Source organism: Dendrobates tinctorius, unplaced genomic scaffold (genome assembly GCF_039654945.1).
Source record: "Dendrobates tinctorius isolate UK_male_01 unplaced genomic scaffold, ASM3965494v1 ptg000082l, whole genome shotgun sequence".
NCBI lineage: Eukaryota > Metazoa > Chordata > Amphibia > Anura > Dendrobatidae > Dendrobates > Dendrobates tinctorius.
This window is the reverse complement of record NW_027361750.1, coordinates 4888159-4906685: the sequence shown is the minus strand read 5'-3', so window position 1 is coordinate 4906685 and position 18527 is coordinate 4888159. Positions and strand designations below refer to the sequence as shown.

The 18527-nt window shown below is 46.8% G+C and overlaps 1 protein-coding gene across 2 annotated transcripts in view; it reads left to right on the top strand.

The window, feature by feature from the left end:
* The window catches only part of ARFGEF1 (ARF guanine nucleotide exchange factor 1), a 277288-nt gene that overhangs the window by 107633 nt on the left and 151128 nt on the right, over nucleotides 1-18527 (top strand). For both annotated transcript variants that reach the window (XM_073583854.1, XM_073583853.1), the window contains exons 10-15: nucleotides 724-958; nucleotides 2928-3027; nucleotides 3137-3276; nucleotides 4910-5018; nucleotides 5750-5951; nucleotides 7527-7638. In XM_073583854.1, coding sequence (XP_073439955.1) covers nucleotides 724-958; nucleotides 2928-3027; nucleotides 3137-3276; nucleotides 4910-5018; nucleotides 5750-5951; nucleotides 7527-7638 — 898 coding nt within the window. The remainder of the gene's footprint in view (nucleotides 1-723; nucleotides 959-2927; nucleotides 3028-3136; nucleotides 3277-4909; nucleotides 5019-5749; nucleotides 5952-7526; nucleotides 7639-18527) is intronic.

Here is an 18527-nt window from a genome sequence, read left to right as displayed (position 1 = left end):
ATAAAAGACCACCAGTCTGCCTTTTGTATACTAGGAGTACAGAGGGACAGTCGTCCATTTATGTGCTGCATTACTGCGCTGTGGAATATGGAGCTGTTATGTAGTTGTGTGTATAAGAACCACTCTATGAACCTAATGCCTCTTCAGAAATGATGCTTAGGTTTTTATTCATTCCTCTTGTGTCACTGACTGTGATTGAGGCGTTGCCCAGTTCTCACCTTAATGTTTGGCCCTATTTGCCCTTTCGGTAGCACTTTAGTTTTTCGAGGCGCTGGGAAGCTCTTTGATGCTCAGGGACCTCTTCCAGCATGTTGTGAAGTCTTTCTGCTGATTATTCCCTTTTCCCACATTATCCTTTTGATGTGCTGCATTAGAGTATCTGTGTGCAGGAAAGCTGTGCACGGTACGATGGATTTGTTACGCGCTGCTGGAAAGCCGCAGCGCTGTGATTTTTCTGATTTGTATACAGAAATGTTGCTCTCCTTCTCCAGCTTCACGTCACATTGCATATAAACATTGGGCCGTCCATTGGGGATAGCGTAGCCCATAGGAATGGTAAACTCCTAGCAATAATGGGAGTAAATCACAAGCACCAGCGACTCAGGATGTGACCAAATAGTGCATCATATCCATAAAGCAAATATTCTGTGCGCTTATAGATTCCAAACATTGGCTGAGTGTGCAGTGATTCTTAGGATGTAACCATACTTTGCTTCATCCTAGGTCCCATGAGTTGCGCTCCAAGGTTTTATCGCTTCAGCTGCTGTTGTCGATCCTGCAGAATGCCGGCCCCGTCTTCAAGACCAACGAGATGTTCATCAATGCAATCAAGCAGTACCTCTGCGTCGCGCTCTCTAAAAACGGTGTATCCTCCGTCCCTGAAGTCTTTGAGCTGTCCCTTTCTATTTTCTTGACGCTGTTATCAAACTTTAAATTACACTTAAAGATGCAGATTGAGGTAAGGGGTTATGTATGCTAATTAGTATCGCAGAATTGGCCACATGGAGGCAAGAAACAGTACTGTTCGTCAAATGTATCCAATAAACCTTATACACTGGGAGCTGTCCTGTCACATACTGGAGTGCACGGCAAGCAAGATGTGAATGCGGCCTAATGTGCAATTTCGACATACAATGCCAAAATCTATTGAGGTGCAAAATTTTGACACCCCCCCTACATGATATCCCCCCAAAAAACATTCCCACTGTCAAATGAGTGGTGCCAACAATTTCCGCTTTTTGATTGAGTGGAGTGTCCACCCTAAATAATTTAGTCTGTGTGTTCTATAATGAGATCTACTTTTACAGTTTTACATTTTCTAACCTTAACTAGTGTTAGGGATAGGGCTATAGGTGCGTTTATCATTAGTGCGAGGGTAGTAAAATGGTTACAATAAAAAAAAAAAAAAAAAATGTTATAAATTTAAAATAAAAAAAGTAAAACTTTTTAACTTTTATTTTTACTTCTAATTTTAGGAAAAGTATAAAAAATAGAGGTTAAATCAATATTGAGCAGTATTTTTTCTAATATACTGTATAATACATCTGCTCTGGGCATAAAGGGTCCAAGACTCAAGGAGTATGAATGGTCCATAGGTTAAGGAGCACAACTCATTTGCTTTGCCACAGGCATTGGCAACCCACACAACTCCATGCCTTGCCAGTGCACAGTGTTTCCTGGACACCATTTGTCAAGGTCAAAATGGTCACCTAGCTGCGTGAGATCTCATCGTTTTACTCCCTGATACCGACCACTCCTAATTGTTGGAGAACATTTCTAGGTTTACAACACATGAATAATAGGGGAGTCTGGAAACTCGCTGTGATATGCCTGCTGTTGTATACGCACAGAGCTCCAGCTCCAGCCCACCACAGACATTGTTTGGCCATTACATTGGCATTGAATGCCATTATTGTAAATAAAAATAAGTCCTATTGCGGCTCCCTGAGTTTGATTCCAGATCCCAAGCCAAGCCTTCATCGTCCACTGCAGATGGCTTCAGCCATCATCTGCCTCTAACAGCCGTGGGTGAAGCTGAGCTCCATCTGTGGCTGTTAAACGTTTAAAAGCCAATGTCAAACTATGACAGTGGCATTTATAGCGTCAGCAGGGGGCGCCTCATTTCAAGTGCCCCTGTGATGCCATCGCTGGGTGCCGATGGGGGTCTGCTGAATAACCTGATACCTCTCATTTTCCCTGGGAATTTGTACATATATATGTACGTGATTTGTGGTAACAGCACATGACTGCCAGGCAGCCTAAACCACTGCCCACGGAGTATACCTTATTACCTTATTTTATGGGTATTGATGTTGGAGTTACAACAGTTGGGAAAATTGGGGTACGAGGGTTTGCCATGCATCACCTTCATAGATGTCTCCATCTGCTTCTCTCCTAAATGCTTGTCTTCATACTGATCTGCTTCTATGGGTGATTCCTATTTAATTAAATGGACTCTGTCTGCACAGAATGACTGTTCGAACCAAGTACAGGCACTCGGTGCTCCACGACAGGGGCAATCCTTTATATACACCGTGCCACCTGCTTGTTTTCCATATATCTCCACCCTTCCCTGGAGGCTCTATGAAGGTAGGGCTGTCAAAGAAGAGGGGGGGGAGGGAAAACAAGCAGGTGGGAAGGTGTATATTAATGATTGACCCCGCCATGGCGCACCGAGCGGAGGGACTTAGTTTGGACAGTCATCCTGTTCTCACAGTTCCTTTTATTCTATGTTCTGCAGCGGAGCCATAATTGTGGGACTGGATTGTGATGTAAGATGTGAAATGCTGCCATGAAGCCCTGTCATTGCTGGGCCTGTTCTGATGTTGGGTCATTTCTGCATGACGATGTAATGATAATTTGTATATGAAAACATGACCTAACTCTGGGTTACATTGTGGGGTTTTCAAACTCATGTTTTTTTTCAGGTTTTCTTTAAAGAAATCTTCCTATATATTCTGGAAACCTCAACTAGTTCATTTGATCACAAATGGATGGTTATTCAGACCTTGACAAGAATCTGTGCAGGTAAAAAAAAAAAGCCAGTTTCTCCTGCCCCCGTCCCTGTTGTCTGCCATAGTATTGTATGGTAAGTGTGTGACTGGTTCTGATCCGCTCTGCACCTCCTCTCTTACAGACGCACAAAGCGTGGTGGATATTTACGTCAATTACGACTGTGACCTGAACGCAGCAAACATCTTTGAAAGATTGGTTAATGATCTCTCCAAGATTGCTCAAGGAAGAGGCAGTCAGGAACTTGGCATGTCAAATGTTCAAGTATGTAATTTCTAGTTAATATATAATTTCTGTCAGGATCCCCCCGCTACTCTGATTGCAATGATTCAAGGGTCTCGCCGATTCTCTGGTTCCAAAGCTAAAAGGTTCCCCCCGCTGCTCTAGTTCCAAAGCTATCAGAGAGCCCCTGCTGCTCTGGTTCCAATACTTCCAGGTTCTCCTCCACTGCTCTGGTTCCAATGCCGTCCGTGTGCCCTGCTGCTCTAGTTCCAATACTCCCAGGGTCCCCTCACTACTCTTTCCAATGCTGTCAGTATCCCCCAGCTGTTCTGGTTCCGATGCATCTGGGCTCCCTTCTGCTCTCATTCCAATGCTTCTCAGGGTCCCCCTGCTTCCTGTAACTCTGGTTCTGATGGTTCTGGGTCCCCCTGCTCTCTGCTGCGCTGGTTCCGATGCTCCCGGGAAATCCCGCTGCTGCGCTGGTTCCGATGCTCCCGGGAAATCCCGCTGCTGCTCTTGCTCTGATGCTTCCAACGTCTCCCCGCTGCACTGGTTCTGATGATTCCGGCATCCACTTCCCCCACCCCTGCCCCTCTGGTTCTGATACTTCCGGCGTCCCCCCTACTGCTCTGGTTCCGACGCTTCCGGCGTCCCCCTGCTGCTCTAGTTCTGACACTTTCAGCATCCCCCCACGTGCTTCTATGCTTCTTATGCTTCTGGCGTCCCCCCGCTGCTCTGGTTCTGATGCTTCTGGCGTCCCTCCCCGCTGCTCTGCTTCTGATGCTTCCGGCGTCCCCCTGCTGCTCTAGTTCTGACACTTTCAGCGTCCCCCCCCACCTGCTTCCCTGGGTCCTATGGTTCTGGCGTCCCCCCCCCCCGCTGCTCTGGTTCTGATGCTTCCGGCGTCTACCCCCCCCCCCCCCGGCTGATGCTCTAGGGTCCAAAGTGGTCTTTCCTTCTTATAAAGTGATGACATGTTGGCTCCATTTCTAAGATGTCCACAGTGGGCATAAACTTTCCACCATAGATTTTTTTTTAACAAATCTTCAGAAAATCTATAACGATGTCCATATACGGATTTTTACTGGTGTTGTCACCCCATCTACCCCATCTCGTACATACAAAAATCTGCAGATGAAACTGCCGCCAATTCCATGTCATGTGAGCTTACCCTTAAAGCCTTTCTCTTTGCAGCCGGACTGGGGGCATCTTCAGTTCCCCACACAACCGGGAGCACTACTATGGTGCCACTCGGTCCTTTTACTGCTTCTCTGTGCTGTGACAGCACGGTCCCCCAACTAGAAAGGATATCCTGTGTAACCGATAGCAGTGTTCAGGAATCACAGCCCCGATGTAAGGAGGAATCAGGTGGCTCCCCTATACTAGAAGGAGTAAAATGATTACAAGCTTTTATCTTGTTATATCTTTCCCCAAAGCGAATTAGACAAAAACAATTCTGAGAAATTGTTAGAATAGTGTTTAAGTAGAAATCCGCACAGTTGTTTCAGCTGGAGCCTTTCCTTTCTGTACATGATTTCAGACAGAATAATTACCGTGTCAATGGCGGCTTGAATGGAACTGCAGGGTGTATTCTGCAGATGACGATGACCGTAATGTACATGTGTTTGTTACAGACTGATGGTGTTTTTACAACCTGTAATTTTTTCCATTTTAGGAATTAAGTCTGAGAAAGAAAGGCTTGGAGTGCCTGGTTTCCATTTTGAAATGCATGGTGGAGTGGAGTAAAGACTTGTACGTGAACCCGAACTCTCAGACGACCCTTGGTGAGGATACCCGTACATTGGAAATTATATGTTAGGATGGATTATGTGGGCAATTATATGTTAGGATGGATTATGTGGGCGACTGCTTTAATCTGGGTTTGATAGGTGTCACTTTATTGAATGTTCTGAATGGCTAAACTGCCTTAGGAGGGTGTTCACCATGTATCTGGGAGAATAGGAAGACCACCATATGCTCCAACAGGTGACCCTCAGCCCGAAAAGGTCTGTACTAGACAATGGCAGCGCAAATCATCTCTTCTGTGCAGGGTTTGGAGGTGAAGTCGCCTGTCTACCAAAGCGTGCGGAGACCATATCTGGGTGGAGGACAAGGGCATCAATGATCTGCTGACTTCGGCTTCGGTCACATCACATTTTGAGCTTTACATTTCTTGGATACATCTTGTCTGCAAAAAATGTTCTCTACCAATCTGATTACTCTTCAGTGCCATTTTCCTCCTTTTATTTCTGTTGATGTGGAAGAATTCCACGATTTTAATGTCCTATACTTAGGCTAGCATTTTACAGCAGCTCGACAAATGTGTGAGATTTGTCTATTTATCTGGCTGTTGCATGTTTTCATTTGGGACTTCTATGATCTAAAACTCCCGAACATCCAGCAGGTTTGGATCCTTCTCAAGTTGCGTCACGCTCCTTTCACCTTGTTTGTGGCATTCAGTGGCGTTTTGTTTTTGTTTTTTTTTGCAATTTATTTTATTCTCTTCATGCAACAGGGCAGGAGAAACCCATCGAGCAAGAAACAAATGAGAGCAAACACCCAGAGACCATCAATCGATACGGGAGCCTGAACTCTCTGGATTCCACCACTTCTTCAGGCATCGGCAGCTACAGCACCCAGATGTCTGGCACCGATAACCCCGAGCAGTTTGAAGTCTTGAAACAACAGAAAGAAATCATAGAGCAAGGCATAGATTTGTGAGTGGCACCGGCTGAAAGTGATCTCGCTGCGCACATTTTTTTCTTTACATTTTTGGCAGTGATTTTTAATGGCTCGTTTTTTTGGCAGCTAAACATAAAGGATAATATCTCTTTGTTTAATCTAATTTGCTAGCAATGAATGAGCTGCAGACTTGGGGGTGTCTGCTTTTATCCAGCGAGGGAAGATATACATATATTAGCCTTTTTCTTATTGCCATATATTACTGCAGCTTTTAAGTTGCTCTTCATGTTAATAACATGTACAGTGCCAGAATTTAGTTGGGAAGAGATCCTAATTTTACAGATTCCTTTCACATTGCGGAAACTTGGGATTTAGACCTGACTGTGGCCTAGAGGACACTTTTCTGGCCTCCCCCTGGTAAACTGGGCCCTATAGATCTGTCACATTTGGTAAATGTACACTGCAGACAGGCTAAAAAGAAATATTAGTTTACATTTATTAGATCTAAATATCAATTTACTCTAAAATATGTTTTCCATATTCATACTCCTTATGGCTTCCCCTGGTGTCCACTTTATTAGTCCAGTACTGGTGAGAAAAAGCTGCCTCTAATATAACCAGTGCAATTGGCAGGCCTGTGCGATAGGAGGAATCGTAGTGTCACATCTGGAGTGCTGCAGATTTTCCTACCCCTTATCCCCAACAAGCAGGAAGCACGGAGGATGGGGAGTGCTTAACTCCTGAAAAAGCAGAAAGCGAAACCCCTTGCCCCCAGAACACTACTTTTATTTCTTGCAGTACTTTTCATGAAATGTTTGTTTATTAACTGGTGCGGGCAAGTCGGGCAGGCCTGATGCGTGGAAGTACAGTCAAGTCTATGATTTTTGACTGATGTATATTGACCGCTTTCTGCCTATGCGCAGTATTGGAGAAAAAACACCAGTCATGAATAGGAGGCCTCGGCTGTGTGCCAGGATGCCAGATGAAAGCGATTCCACCTGCTCTGTCCTGTACATTCTTTAATAGGTATCTTGTTTTTGAGTCTTTATGGGACCGACCTTTTTTTCATCCATTTTTTATATTGTGTATTAGTTTACCTCTGTGCTTCTGGTTCTTTACTGTAATGATAAATTTCACCAAAGTTTTATCTGTGAGGTCTGTTTGGTAACAGATTTGTACAGATAGAAAGTGAATGTCTCACTTTGGAATCACACAAATTATTTCAAAAGATTCCGGATGGAGGTCGGGGGTAGTTTTTGCTGAAGAAAAAAAAAAAGTAAGCTGTATCCAAGCAACAAGATGCGACAAACGAGGTCTAAAAGCCTCGCAATGATTGAGATCTTTGATGGCTGGAGGCCCTTGATTTAATGACATGTAGCTGAGTGCACGGCGCACGCTGCTCTGGAGCTGAACTATACAGCTTGTCTTCACATTCGGTTTTCTTCGAGTTATGTTCCAGGAAATTTACGGTTCAGAGTCATTGACTTACAATTTTTGTCTAAGTCTCAGACTGATTGCTCCTGATCTTTTGAAGTAAAAATGTGTTATTTGCAGCCCAGTCTGACTTCATTGTATGGACGTCAGCGTCTCCTGTCTTATTCATTGTACAGATTTAACAAGAAACCAAAAAGAGGAATCCAATATTTGCAAGAGCAAGGGATGCTGGGTAATACCCCCGAGGACATCGCCCAGTTCCTGCATCAGGAGGAGCGCTTGGATTCTGTAAGGCTTTCCTTTTTATTAGACGTGTTTTGGAATTGTGTGTTACTAAACTAAATGGTTTCTGATAGTGTTAGCCCACTACATTGTCATCTAAACGGGGTGCGACGGCAAACTGGGGTGTGCTTAACATGGTGACGGGAGCTCCGCACCCCTGACTTATTCCACTGCATCATCCTCTGTAAAGTACGGACATAATTGAATAAAGCGGGGTGATCTGTAAAAAGCCAGATTCAGTCTCCGACTCAGCGCCATGACGTTGTCATTATGTCACCAGTGTCCTTCTGCAGGAGAGCGGGCAAAATACTTGGCTTCACTGAAGCATCCAATGCCAGGTGAATATACAGGGTGCTCCAAAAGTAGGTGGACAGTATGTGTAATAGGGTAATAAAACATTTCCTAATAAATGGATTGGCCGAAGAGGCCCACTTGATTGGCCGGCACGTTCACCAGACTTGACCCCAGTGGATTTTTTCTTTTGCGGAGTACTCAAGGACAAAGTTTATAGTCGAAAACCAAAAAGTGTCAGTGATTTGAAAAATTATATAAGAGATGCATTTTAAGAAATTAATACCCAAAGAGACTTGTGCAAAAATGTTTGTCAAAGCTGTGCGAATTGTGATGGAAAACAGTTTGAGCGCCTGCGTTGATAAAATTTAAGGGCATTTGTATTATTGTTCAGAATAAAATTTAAATGCCAATGTTATGCTTGTGTTAAATATAATTTTATATATAAATCAAAATAAATGTTATTTCTCGTTCGCCTTATTGGGGGACACAGAGACCATGGGTGTATGCTGTGCTGCCACTAGGAGGCTGACACTGCACAAAAAAAGGTTAGCTCCTCCTCCGCAGTATACACCCCACCGACCGGCAGGGAATTCCTCAGTTTAGCTTAGTGTCAGTAGGAGGTGGACACGGGTCTTTCATTAGACCCATATCTACCTCGTTGTGCGTCGTTCCTTTTCAGGTTCCCGGAGGGATACAGTGTGAACAGTCACAACTGTACTCCCACAAAGAGACTATGAGTACGGCGTGTACTGCCACCCCGTATCCTCATAGGTCTCTACAGCAGGACCAGGAGACCGTACACGGATGTGTGTCAGGCGATCCAGATGGTCCTCGTCCCCCGCCTCCCACCCACTCGCCTACCAGAGCCTGTCGGTTGGATGAGGCGCGGATACTCTTCGTGACAATACACACTGGATGAAGGTACCTTTATTATAGTGACGGAGGGTAAGTATGAGGCCCGGGTCCCATTCTCCTCGGCAGCCCCAGAGGTCACTGTGGCGGTACTGCGACGCCTCCGCGCCGCCCGCGCTTCCCGGCGGCCGCCGCATTTAATTCAGGCCCCGGCTTCTCGGCCTGTTCTGCCGCAACTTGCCCCCAGTGCATTTCTAGGGGGGGGGGTTTCTCCCTTCCGGCCCCAGCGAGCCTCAGGAGCGGTCACCGCGGCAGTGCTGCGGGGCCTCCGCGCCGCCCCGTGCTGACAGGCGGCCGCCTCATCTAATCCAGGCCCCGCCTTCATCTTGGGCCTTGTCCTGCGTCGCGGCCACGCCCCCCGCCTTCTTTCTCGGGCGGGCTTTCCTCCCGCCCGCTTTAAGCCTGCCCACCGCCTTCTCCCCTCACGCCAAGTCTCCCCGAGGCGGCGCTGTCTCCACCCACCCCAGTCTGGATAGGACGGCGCCATTTTTAACATCGGCGGTTAGCCCCGCCCATCTTCTTCCTCGGTCCCTGCAGGGAAGTGCGCGCTTCCTGCTCTGTTCTCAGGCTGCCGCCATTTTCACAGCCTGTCAGCCGGACGCTGTCTTATCTGCCGTGCCCCCTGCAAGCCCAGACAAGCCGTGCACTTCATTTGCTGGAAGCTGCGACAGGACACCGGACCGTGAGTAGCTCTGCGACTGCAGACTGACACCCTCCTCTGCCTCCTGTCCCCCAACCTTCCGGCACTGCCTCAGTGACTGTCCGTCAGTATGTCTAATTCTAAGTCTGACCGCTCTCGTCCTCCTGCCTCCTCTTGCACCTTAGTTAAGTACTTTGCGTGCTCTTCTTGCAATCGCAAACTTCCCTCAGGTCAGTCCACTTCCCTCTGCCTGGATTGTAGCAACCCTATTCAGCCTGACGCCGACCAGGAGCCATTTAGGGCCCCAGGCGAGAGTGAACCCCCCCCCATGCCTGGCTGGGCCTCGTCTCTATCACAGTCAGTGGCAGACCTCACCAGGGTGTCTCAGACCCTAGTAGCCGTCCTGGATAAGCTGCCCCTGGACACCTCTACAGGGTCCAGCAGGTCCCGAGAGATTCCATCTGAGTCGGCCAGCGATAGTCGCAAAAGACCCAGGCAGGATCCCCAGCCGGATTCCTCTCCTCGCCCCATGTCACCACATAGTCCTTCTCGGCAGCATCCCTCCCGGGCCTCCTCTCCCGAGTCAGGTGAAGCGCTCTCGGACGGATCATCTGAGGGGATCTTAGAGCTGGATTCGGATCAGGATGCGAACATGAGGGTTACTGTGCAGAACCTCATTGCAGCGATCCACCAGACCTTCGACATTGCTGACCCCCCTGCGAAATCCTCAAATCAGGAGGTTTCGTTCAGACGGGAGGAAACACCCTCCAGGGTATTCCCTTTACATTCCGAGTTTGGAAAGATTTTTACCAGAGAAAGTGGGGATCTGACCAGACGCTTTCAACGAGGGAAGCGTCTCGGCATTCTGTACCCGTTTGCTAAAGAGCTCACGGACAACTGGTCTGCTTCTCCCTCGGTCGATCCGGCCGTGTCCAGGCTTTCTAATAACACGGTTCTCCCGCTTTCAGGCATGGCGTCTCTTAGGGATTCTAATGATGGGATCATAGAATCCCTAGCGAAGTCTGCCTTCGAAGCGGCTTCGACGGCGGTATGCCCAATTTTTGCTTCATTTTAGGCAGCAAAAGCCATAGCCACTTGGGCAGAGGATCTTCGTCAGGGCATCCTAGAGAAAGCACAACCAGATCGATTGGCCGATCTTGCCAATCAGATTTCCCATGCGGGGGATTATCTGCTTTCTGCTTCTTTGGATGCCGCATCCTGCGCAGTCCAGGCGTCAAGTAACGTTGTGGCAATCCGACGTACAATTTGGCTCAAGGCCTGGCAGGCGGACCTGTCTTCTAAAAAGTCTCTTACTAATCTGCCTATTCAGGGAGGGCGCCTCTTTGGATCCCAATTGGACCAAATTATTAAGGACGCCACCGGAGGCACGAGTTCTCTCCTGCCTCAGGCCAAACCTCGCAGACCCCCACTGAGGCATCAGTTTCGACCCTTTCGGGCTTACCGCCGTTTCAATACGGCGGAGACCTCCTCCAACCAGCAAAGACCGCAGGCACGCCAAGATAGGAAGAAAGTTTCCTTCAGACCCACTCCCTCCTGACGCTCCCACTATTCGCGGGGCAGACCATCCAGATCCGGATCGGGTCGGCCCACATCAACATGACTATCCTCGGACTCCTGAGGGTCCCTCCCAATTGGGAGGTCGACTCCTGTTCTTCAAGGACGTCTGGCTGGCCTCGGTAGAGGACGCTTGGGTCAGGGAGGTTGTATCGTCAGGATACAAGATAGAGTTCATCTCTCTTCCACGGGATCGTTTCTTCGAATCCCGTCCTCCAAAAGATCCAGCTTTGATCCCGGGGTTCTTTACGGCCATCGACTCTCTCCTCAGTCCCGGGGTGATTGTGCCCGTTCCCGAATCGGAGCGGTTTACAGGGTTTTATTCAAACCTGTTTGTCGTGCCGAAAAAAGACGGGGCGGTCCGATCCATCTTGGATCTCAAGCTGCTCAACAAGAGAGTTCGTCAGAAGTTCCTGCGTTTTGCGGTTCGCCAGGAACATTACCAGTTTGTCGCGCTGCCCTTCGGTCTCGCCACCGCTCCCAGAGTCTTCACGAAGATCGTGGCTGCGTTGATGGCCTTGTTGAGGATCAGAGGTCTCGTTCTTTTTCTGTACCTCGCCGATATTCTGATCAAAGCTCCCTCTTTCCAGCAGGCGCGCCTAAGTTTGACGATCGTCCTGGACACTCTTTCCGATTTCGGGTGGATCATCAACAGGAAAAAGTCCTGTCTGGTCCCTACTCAACGTCTTGTGTTTCTGGGCCTACTGTTCGACACTCGTCGGTCAAGGGTCTTTCTCCCTGCAGCAGGCTGTGCGATCGCTGCAGACCCCACGATTTCTGTCCCTCCGAACAGCTATGAGGGTCCTGGGAAAAATGGTGGCGGCGATAGAGGCAGTTCCCTTTGCCCAATTTCACGCCAGACCTATCCAACATGCCATTCTGTCGAGGTGGAACAGGTCGGCTCTGTCCTTGGATCGCCCTGTTCGTCTTTCATGCCGGATCAAGCGGTCACTCAACTGGTGGTTGACGTCACCTCTCATCCTCTTGGGGCGGTCTTTTCTTCCTGTTCATTGGCAGATTGTAACAACGGATGCCAGCCTCCTCGGCTGGGGTGCAGTGTTCCGCAATCACACTGTTCAGGGTCGTTGGTCGACTCAAGAATCTGCTCTGCCGATCAACGTTCTAGAGATACGAGCGATCCATCTGGCTCTCGTCCACTGGGACAGACTCCTCGGGGGCCTGCCTGTCCGGATTCAGACAGACAACGCCAAAGCGGTAGCATATGTCAACCGCCAAGGAGGGACATGGAGTGCCTCAGCCCTGGCAGAAGTGTCCAAGATCCTTCAGTGGGCAGAGATTTCGATTCCGACAATCTCCGCGGTACACATTCCCGGCGTAGACAACTGGGCCGCCGACTTTCTCAGCCGCGAGGGTCTCGCGGCAGGAGAGTGGTCCCTACACCCGGAGGTATTTCTTCAGGTCTGCAGTCGTTGGGGAACCCCGGACGTAGATCTGCTAGCTTCTCGCCTCAACAGGAAGGTCCCACAGTTTGTATCCAGAGCTCGAGATCCTCTCGCAGTGGGCGCCGACGCTCTGGCCATTCCTTGGTCACAGTTCGAGCTCCCCTACCTGTTTCCTCCCCTGCCTCTTCTTCCCATGCTGTTGAAGATCAAAGCAGAAGGAATTCCAGTCATTCTCATCGCCCCGAATTGGCCCAGAAGGTCTTGGTTCGCGGACATTGTCAACCTTCTCGCGGACGCCCCCTGGAAGCTTCCAGACAGGGCAGATCTGCTGTCTCAAGGTCCGATTTGCCACCCCAATTCTCGGCCGTTCAATTTAACGGCGTGGCTGTTGAGACCGAGGTTTTGAAAAGGGCAGGATTCTCCGGTCGAGTAATTCATTCCATGATCCGAGCCAGGAAGCCATCATCTTCCAAAATTTACTACCGTACTTGGAAGGCCTATTTCACTTGGTGTGAGGCCAATAACATCGCGCCTATGTGCTTTTCGCTCCCTTCCGTTCTGGCGTTTCTTCAGGCAGGGCTGGATGCGGGGCTTGCGCTCAGTTCCTTGAAGGGTCAAGTTTCGGCACTCTCCATTTTATTTCAGAAGACTTTGGCCTCCCGCCCTCAGGTCAAAACCTTTCTTCAGGGCGTGGCTCACACGGCCCCTCCGTATCGAGCGCCCGTAGATCCATGGGATCTTAATCTGGTTCTTGAGGTTCTGCAAGGTTCTCCCTTTGAACCTCTCAGAGAAGTCTCCCTTTCCCTTCTCTCCTGGAAGGTAGCCTTTCTGGTGGCCATCACCTCCATCCGGCGCGTGTCGGAATTGTCGGCTCTTTCTTGCCGCTCTCCTTTCCTGGTACTTCACCAGGACAAGGTAGTTCTGCGGCCTCCGCCCTCTTTTCTTCCGAAGGTGGTGTCCTCCTTTCACCTCAATGAGGATATTGTTCTGCCGTCCTTCTGTCCGAGTCCAACTCACCCTCGGGAGCGGTCCCTGAACAAGCTGGATCTGGTCAGGGCAATGAGTCTATCTGTCTAGGACGTCTTCCTTGCGAAAAACAGACTCTCTTTTCGTCATTCCAGATGGGGCGCGGAAAGGTCACCCGGCTTCCAAAGCTACTATTGCTCGCTGGATCAGATCGGCAATTTTGGAGGCCTACCGGGTTAAGCATCGAGTGGCCCCTCCAGGGATCAGAGCGCACTCTACCCGGGCAGTGGGTGCTTCCTGGGCGGTACGCCACAGAGCCTCCGTGCTGCAGCTTTGCAAAGCTGCAACCTGGTCTTCGGTTCACACGTTTGTGAAATTCTACAGGGTCCACACCTACGCTTCGGCGGACGCCAGCCTAGGTAGAAGGATTCTGCAGGCAGCAGTGGTGAGTCCACTGGCCTGATGGAAGTTTGTTTCCCACCCCAGGGACTGCTTTGGGACGTCCCATGGTCTCTGTGTCCCCCAATAAGGCGAACGAGAAAACAGGATTTTTGGGTTGCTTACCGTAAAATCTGTTTCTCGGAGCCTTCATTGGGGGACACAGCACCCTCCCATGTTCTACAACTCCTGTTCTTACTTTGGTTGATTGGTTACAGTTGAGTTGTTTGTTCTGTTTTCAATCTATTCTGTTTCTTCTCCTACTGCTTTCTCACTAACTGAGGAATTCCCTGCCGGTCGGTGGGGTGTATACTGCGGAGGAGGAGCTAACCTTTTTTTGTGCATAGTGTCAGCCTCCTAGTGGCAGCACAGCATACACCCATGGTCTCTGTGTCCCCCAATGAAGGCTCCGAGAAACAGATTTTACGGTAAGCAACCCAAAAATCCTGTTTTTCTGTCCACCTACTTTTGGACCACCCTGTATATATTTTTTTCCTTATGGATTTAGCGGCACTATGTATATTTTGTACGTACTAAATTGACACAGTGTAGAATAAAATATTCAGGGAGCATAGTATATAGTAAATACTAATAAACCCTGTGCTTCCTGAATATAGTTACACAGCTAATATACAGTGTCCACAGCATATACCTGTATTTTTCGGACCATAAGATGCACTTAGGTTTTAGAGGAGGAAATAAGGGGAAAAAAGATTTTAAGCAAAAAATGTGGTCAATTTTGTACTTAATATCCCCTATCTTGGTATACATGGCCCCCTTTATCCCTATCCTGATACACATGGCCCCCTCATCCCTATCCTGATACACATGGCCCCCTCATCCCTATCCTGATACACATGGCCCCCTCATCCCTATCCTGATACACATGGCTCCCTCATCCCTACCCTGGTATGTATGTCTCCCACATCCCTATCATGGCAGGAATGATCGCCCTCAAACTCTATCCTGGTATGCAGGGCCACCATCTCCATCCTGGCATGCATGTCCCCATCCTGATCCTGGTATGATTGACCCGCACTCCCATCCTGGTATGTATGGCCCCATCAGAAAACATTAAAGCAAACCAATACACTTACCTTCCCAGTGCTTCCTCGCAGCATCTTGTTCCAATGCCAGCAGCTGCTTTATACTTGTAAGCAGCGCATAGCAGGGACGTCATGCGCTGCTTGCAAGCCGAAGGGCAGCTGCAGCAATACTCAGTGCTCTGCATGCCGGAACTGTGTACAGAGGGAACAGTGAGTATTCATTGCTCTTCAGTAGCGCACACAGTGTCAGCCGGAGCCTTCCTGCAGCTGCCAGCGGTCATGTGTGCCGCTACTATCTATTTATATATTATAGATCGATAAATCTGCGCTGTAGATATAATAAAACAAAACTTTTAATTCGTACTCTAAAAGCCTCCTGGGTAAAACAAAAAAAAATCCAAATCTCAATATGCCTCTGGTTATCACCCCCTATACACAAAAATTGGTCTCCAAAAGCTAAATACCAATGAATAAAAATGTGAATAAAAATTGAACAGTCTCACCATGTATCAGGGGGTGTCCTTATCGCTGCTTCTGCCAGGTAGTAGATCAAAACAGGAGACAAGTGAGGGGGGGGGGCTGCTTCAGATATGCCACACAATACCCCACCATAACGTCCACAGAATCAAGAATAAATGTTCCCTAGGGTACTTTCGATGTTTTTTATCCAGGAAATCATCAGGATAGTATGATCAGGGTGGCCAGCCAGGATGGCTGGAAATAAAATGTTAAATATAGCATGTATATACCTGATATACAGTTTTGTGAAAAAAAACGGATTTCCTGTTATTTTGCATGTTTGTCACACTTAAATATTTCAGCTCACCGAACAAATTTAAATATTGAAGATAGCACAAGTAAACACAAAATGCCATTTTTAAATGAAAGTCTTTATTATTAATGGATAAAGAAATCGAAACCTACAGGGCCCTGTGTGAAAAACTGATTGCCCCCCCAAACATAAATTAACTGTGGTTTATCACATCTTTGGGAGATCAAACATGATCGCAGTGTACCGGGGGATTAGAGAAGCATCGGCAGGGAGGGGGCTCCCTCCGTGCTTCCCTGAGACCCCCACAGCAGCGAAATGTGCTGCGCTGCTCTGAGGGTCTCCTTCCCTGCACTGGGACAAAATAATAAAGTAAAAAAAATGTTAAAATAATTTATAAAAAATTCCTAAATTAAAAAAAAAAAATATTCCCTAATAAATTCATTTTTTGGAAATAAATAAAACCACAATAAAAGTACACATATTTAGTATCGCCGCGTCCGTAACGACCCGCCCTATAAAACTGTCCCACTAGTTAACCCCTTTAGTGAATCCCTTAAAAAATAAAAATAAAAAACAAAGCAGAAAACAATGCTTTATCATCATAGAGCCGAACAAAAAGTGCAATAACGCAAAATCAAAAAAAGTATATAAATAAACATGGTACAGCTGAAAACGACATCTTGTCCCGCAAAAAACGAGCCACCACACAGCGTCGTTGGCGAAAAAATAAAGTTATAACTCGTAGAATAAAGAAAGGAAAAAATAATTATTTTTTATATAAAATTATTTTTATTGCATAAAAGCGCCAAAACATAAAAAAAAATACATAAATGAGGTATCACTGTAATCGTACTGACCCGAAGAATAAAATCACTTTATCAATTTTACCACACGCGGAACGGTGTAAACGCACCCCCCAAAAGAAATTCATGAAATGCTGTTTTTTTGTTCATTCTGCGTCCCAAAAATCGTAATAAAAAGCGATCAAAAAATGTCACGCTCCCGAAAATGGTACCAATAAAAACGTCTACTAGTCCCGCAAAAAATAAGACCTCACATGACTCGGTGGGTCAAAATATGGAAAAATTATAGCTCTCAAAATGTGGTGATGCAAAAACAATTTTTACAATTAAAAGCATCTTTTAGCGTGTGACAGCTGCCAAACATAAAACCCGCCATAAATAGTAAATCAAATCCCCCTTTATCACCCCCTTAGTTAGGGAAAAATAATAAAATTTAAAAAAATGTATTTATTTCCATTTTCCCGTTAGGGCTAGGGTTAGGGCTGAGATTAGGGTTAGGGGTGTGTTGGGGTTAGGGTTGAAGTTAAAATTGGGGGGTTTCCACTGTTTGGGCACATCAGGTGCTCTCCAAATGCAACATGGCGTCTGATCTCAATTCCAGCCAATTTTGCGTTGAAAAAGTCAAAAGGTGCTCCTTCCCTTCCAAGCTCTGCTATGCGCCCAAACAGTGGTTTACCCCCACATACAGGGTATCAGTGTACTCAGGACAAATTGCACAACAACTTTTGGGTCCAATTTCTCCTTTTACCCTTGGGAAAATAAAAAATTGTGGGCAAAAAAATCATTTTTTCAGCCAATTTTGCATTGAAAAAGTCCAACGGCGCATCTTTTCTGAGCTCTGCCATGTGCCGAAACAGTGGTCCCCCCCCCCACATATCAGGTATCAGCATACTTAGGACAAATTGCACAACAACTTTTGCAGTCCAATTTCTCCTGTTACCCTTGGTAAAATAAAAAAAATTGGACCTGAAGTAATTTTTTTGTGAAAATAGTTAAATGTTCATTTTTCTTTTTCTAAACATTAAAAAAAAATTCCTGTGAAGCACCTGAAGGGTTAATAAACTTCTTGAATGTGGTTTTGAGCACCTTGAGGGGTGCAGTTTTTAGAATGGTGTCACTTTTGGGTTTTTTCTATCATATAGACCTCTCAAAGTGACTTCAAATGTGATGTGGTCCCTAAAAGAAATTGGTGTTGTAAAAATGAGAAATCGCTGGTCAACTCATAACCCTTATAACTTCCTAACCCAAAAAAAATTTGGTTCCAAAATTGTGCTGATGTAAAGTAATCATGTGGGAAATGTTACTTATCAAGTTTTTTGTGTGCCATATCTGATTTAAGGGCATAAAAATTCAAAGTTGGAAAATTGCGAAATTTTCAAACTTTTCGCCAAATTTCCGTTTTTTTTTCCACAAACGCCAGTTATATGAATTAAAATTTACCACTAACATGACATACAATATGTCACGAGAAAACATTGTCAGAATCACCGGGATCCATGTAAGTGTTCCAGAGTTATTACCTCATAAAGCGACAGTGGTCAGAATTGTAAAAATTGGCCCCTTCATGAACGTGCAAACCACCATTGGGGGTAAAGGGGTTAAGTAGGACCTGCCAGACAATGTGAAGTAGACCAAAAGCTCCTTAAAAGCTAGACATCATGTTGTGATCCAAAGAAATTCTGAAACAAATGAGAAATAAAGTAATTGAGATTGTTCAGTCTAGAAAAGGTTATATAGCCATTTCTAAAGCTTTGGGACACCAGCAAACCACACGGAGTGCCATTATCCACAAATGACGAAAACATGGAACAGTGGTGAACCTTCCCAGGAATGGCCGGCTGACCAAAATTACCCCAAGAACGCATCAAAATCTCTTCCAAGAGGTCACAAAAGACCCTGCAACAAAATCCAAAGACCTCCAGGCCTCACTGACCTCAGTTAAGGTCGGTATTCAAGACTCCACCATTAAAAAAGAGAATGGGCAAAAATGGTCTGTATGGAAGAGTACCAAGATGAAAACCACTGCTGGACAATAAGAGTATAAAG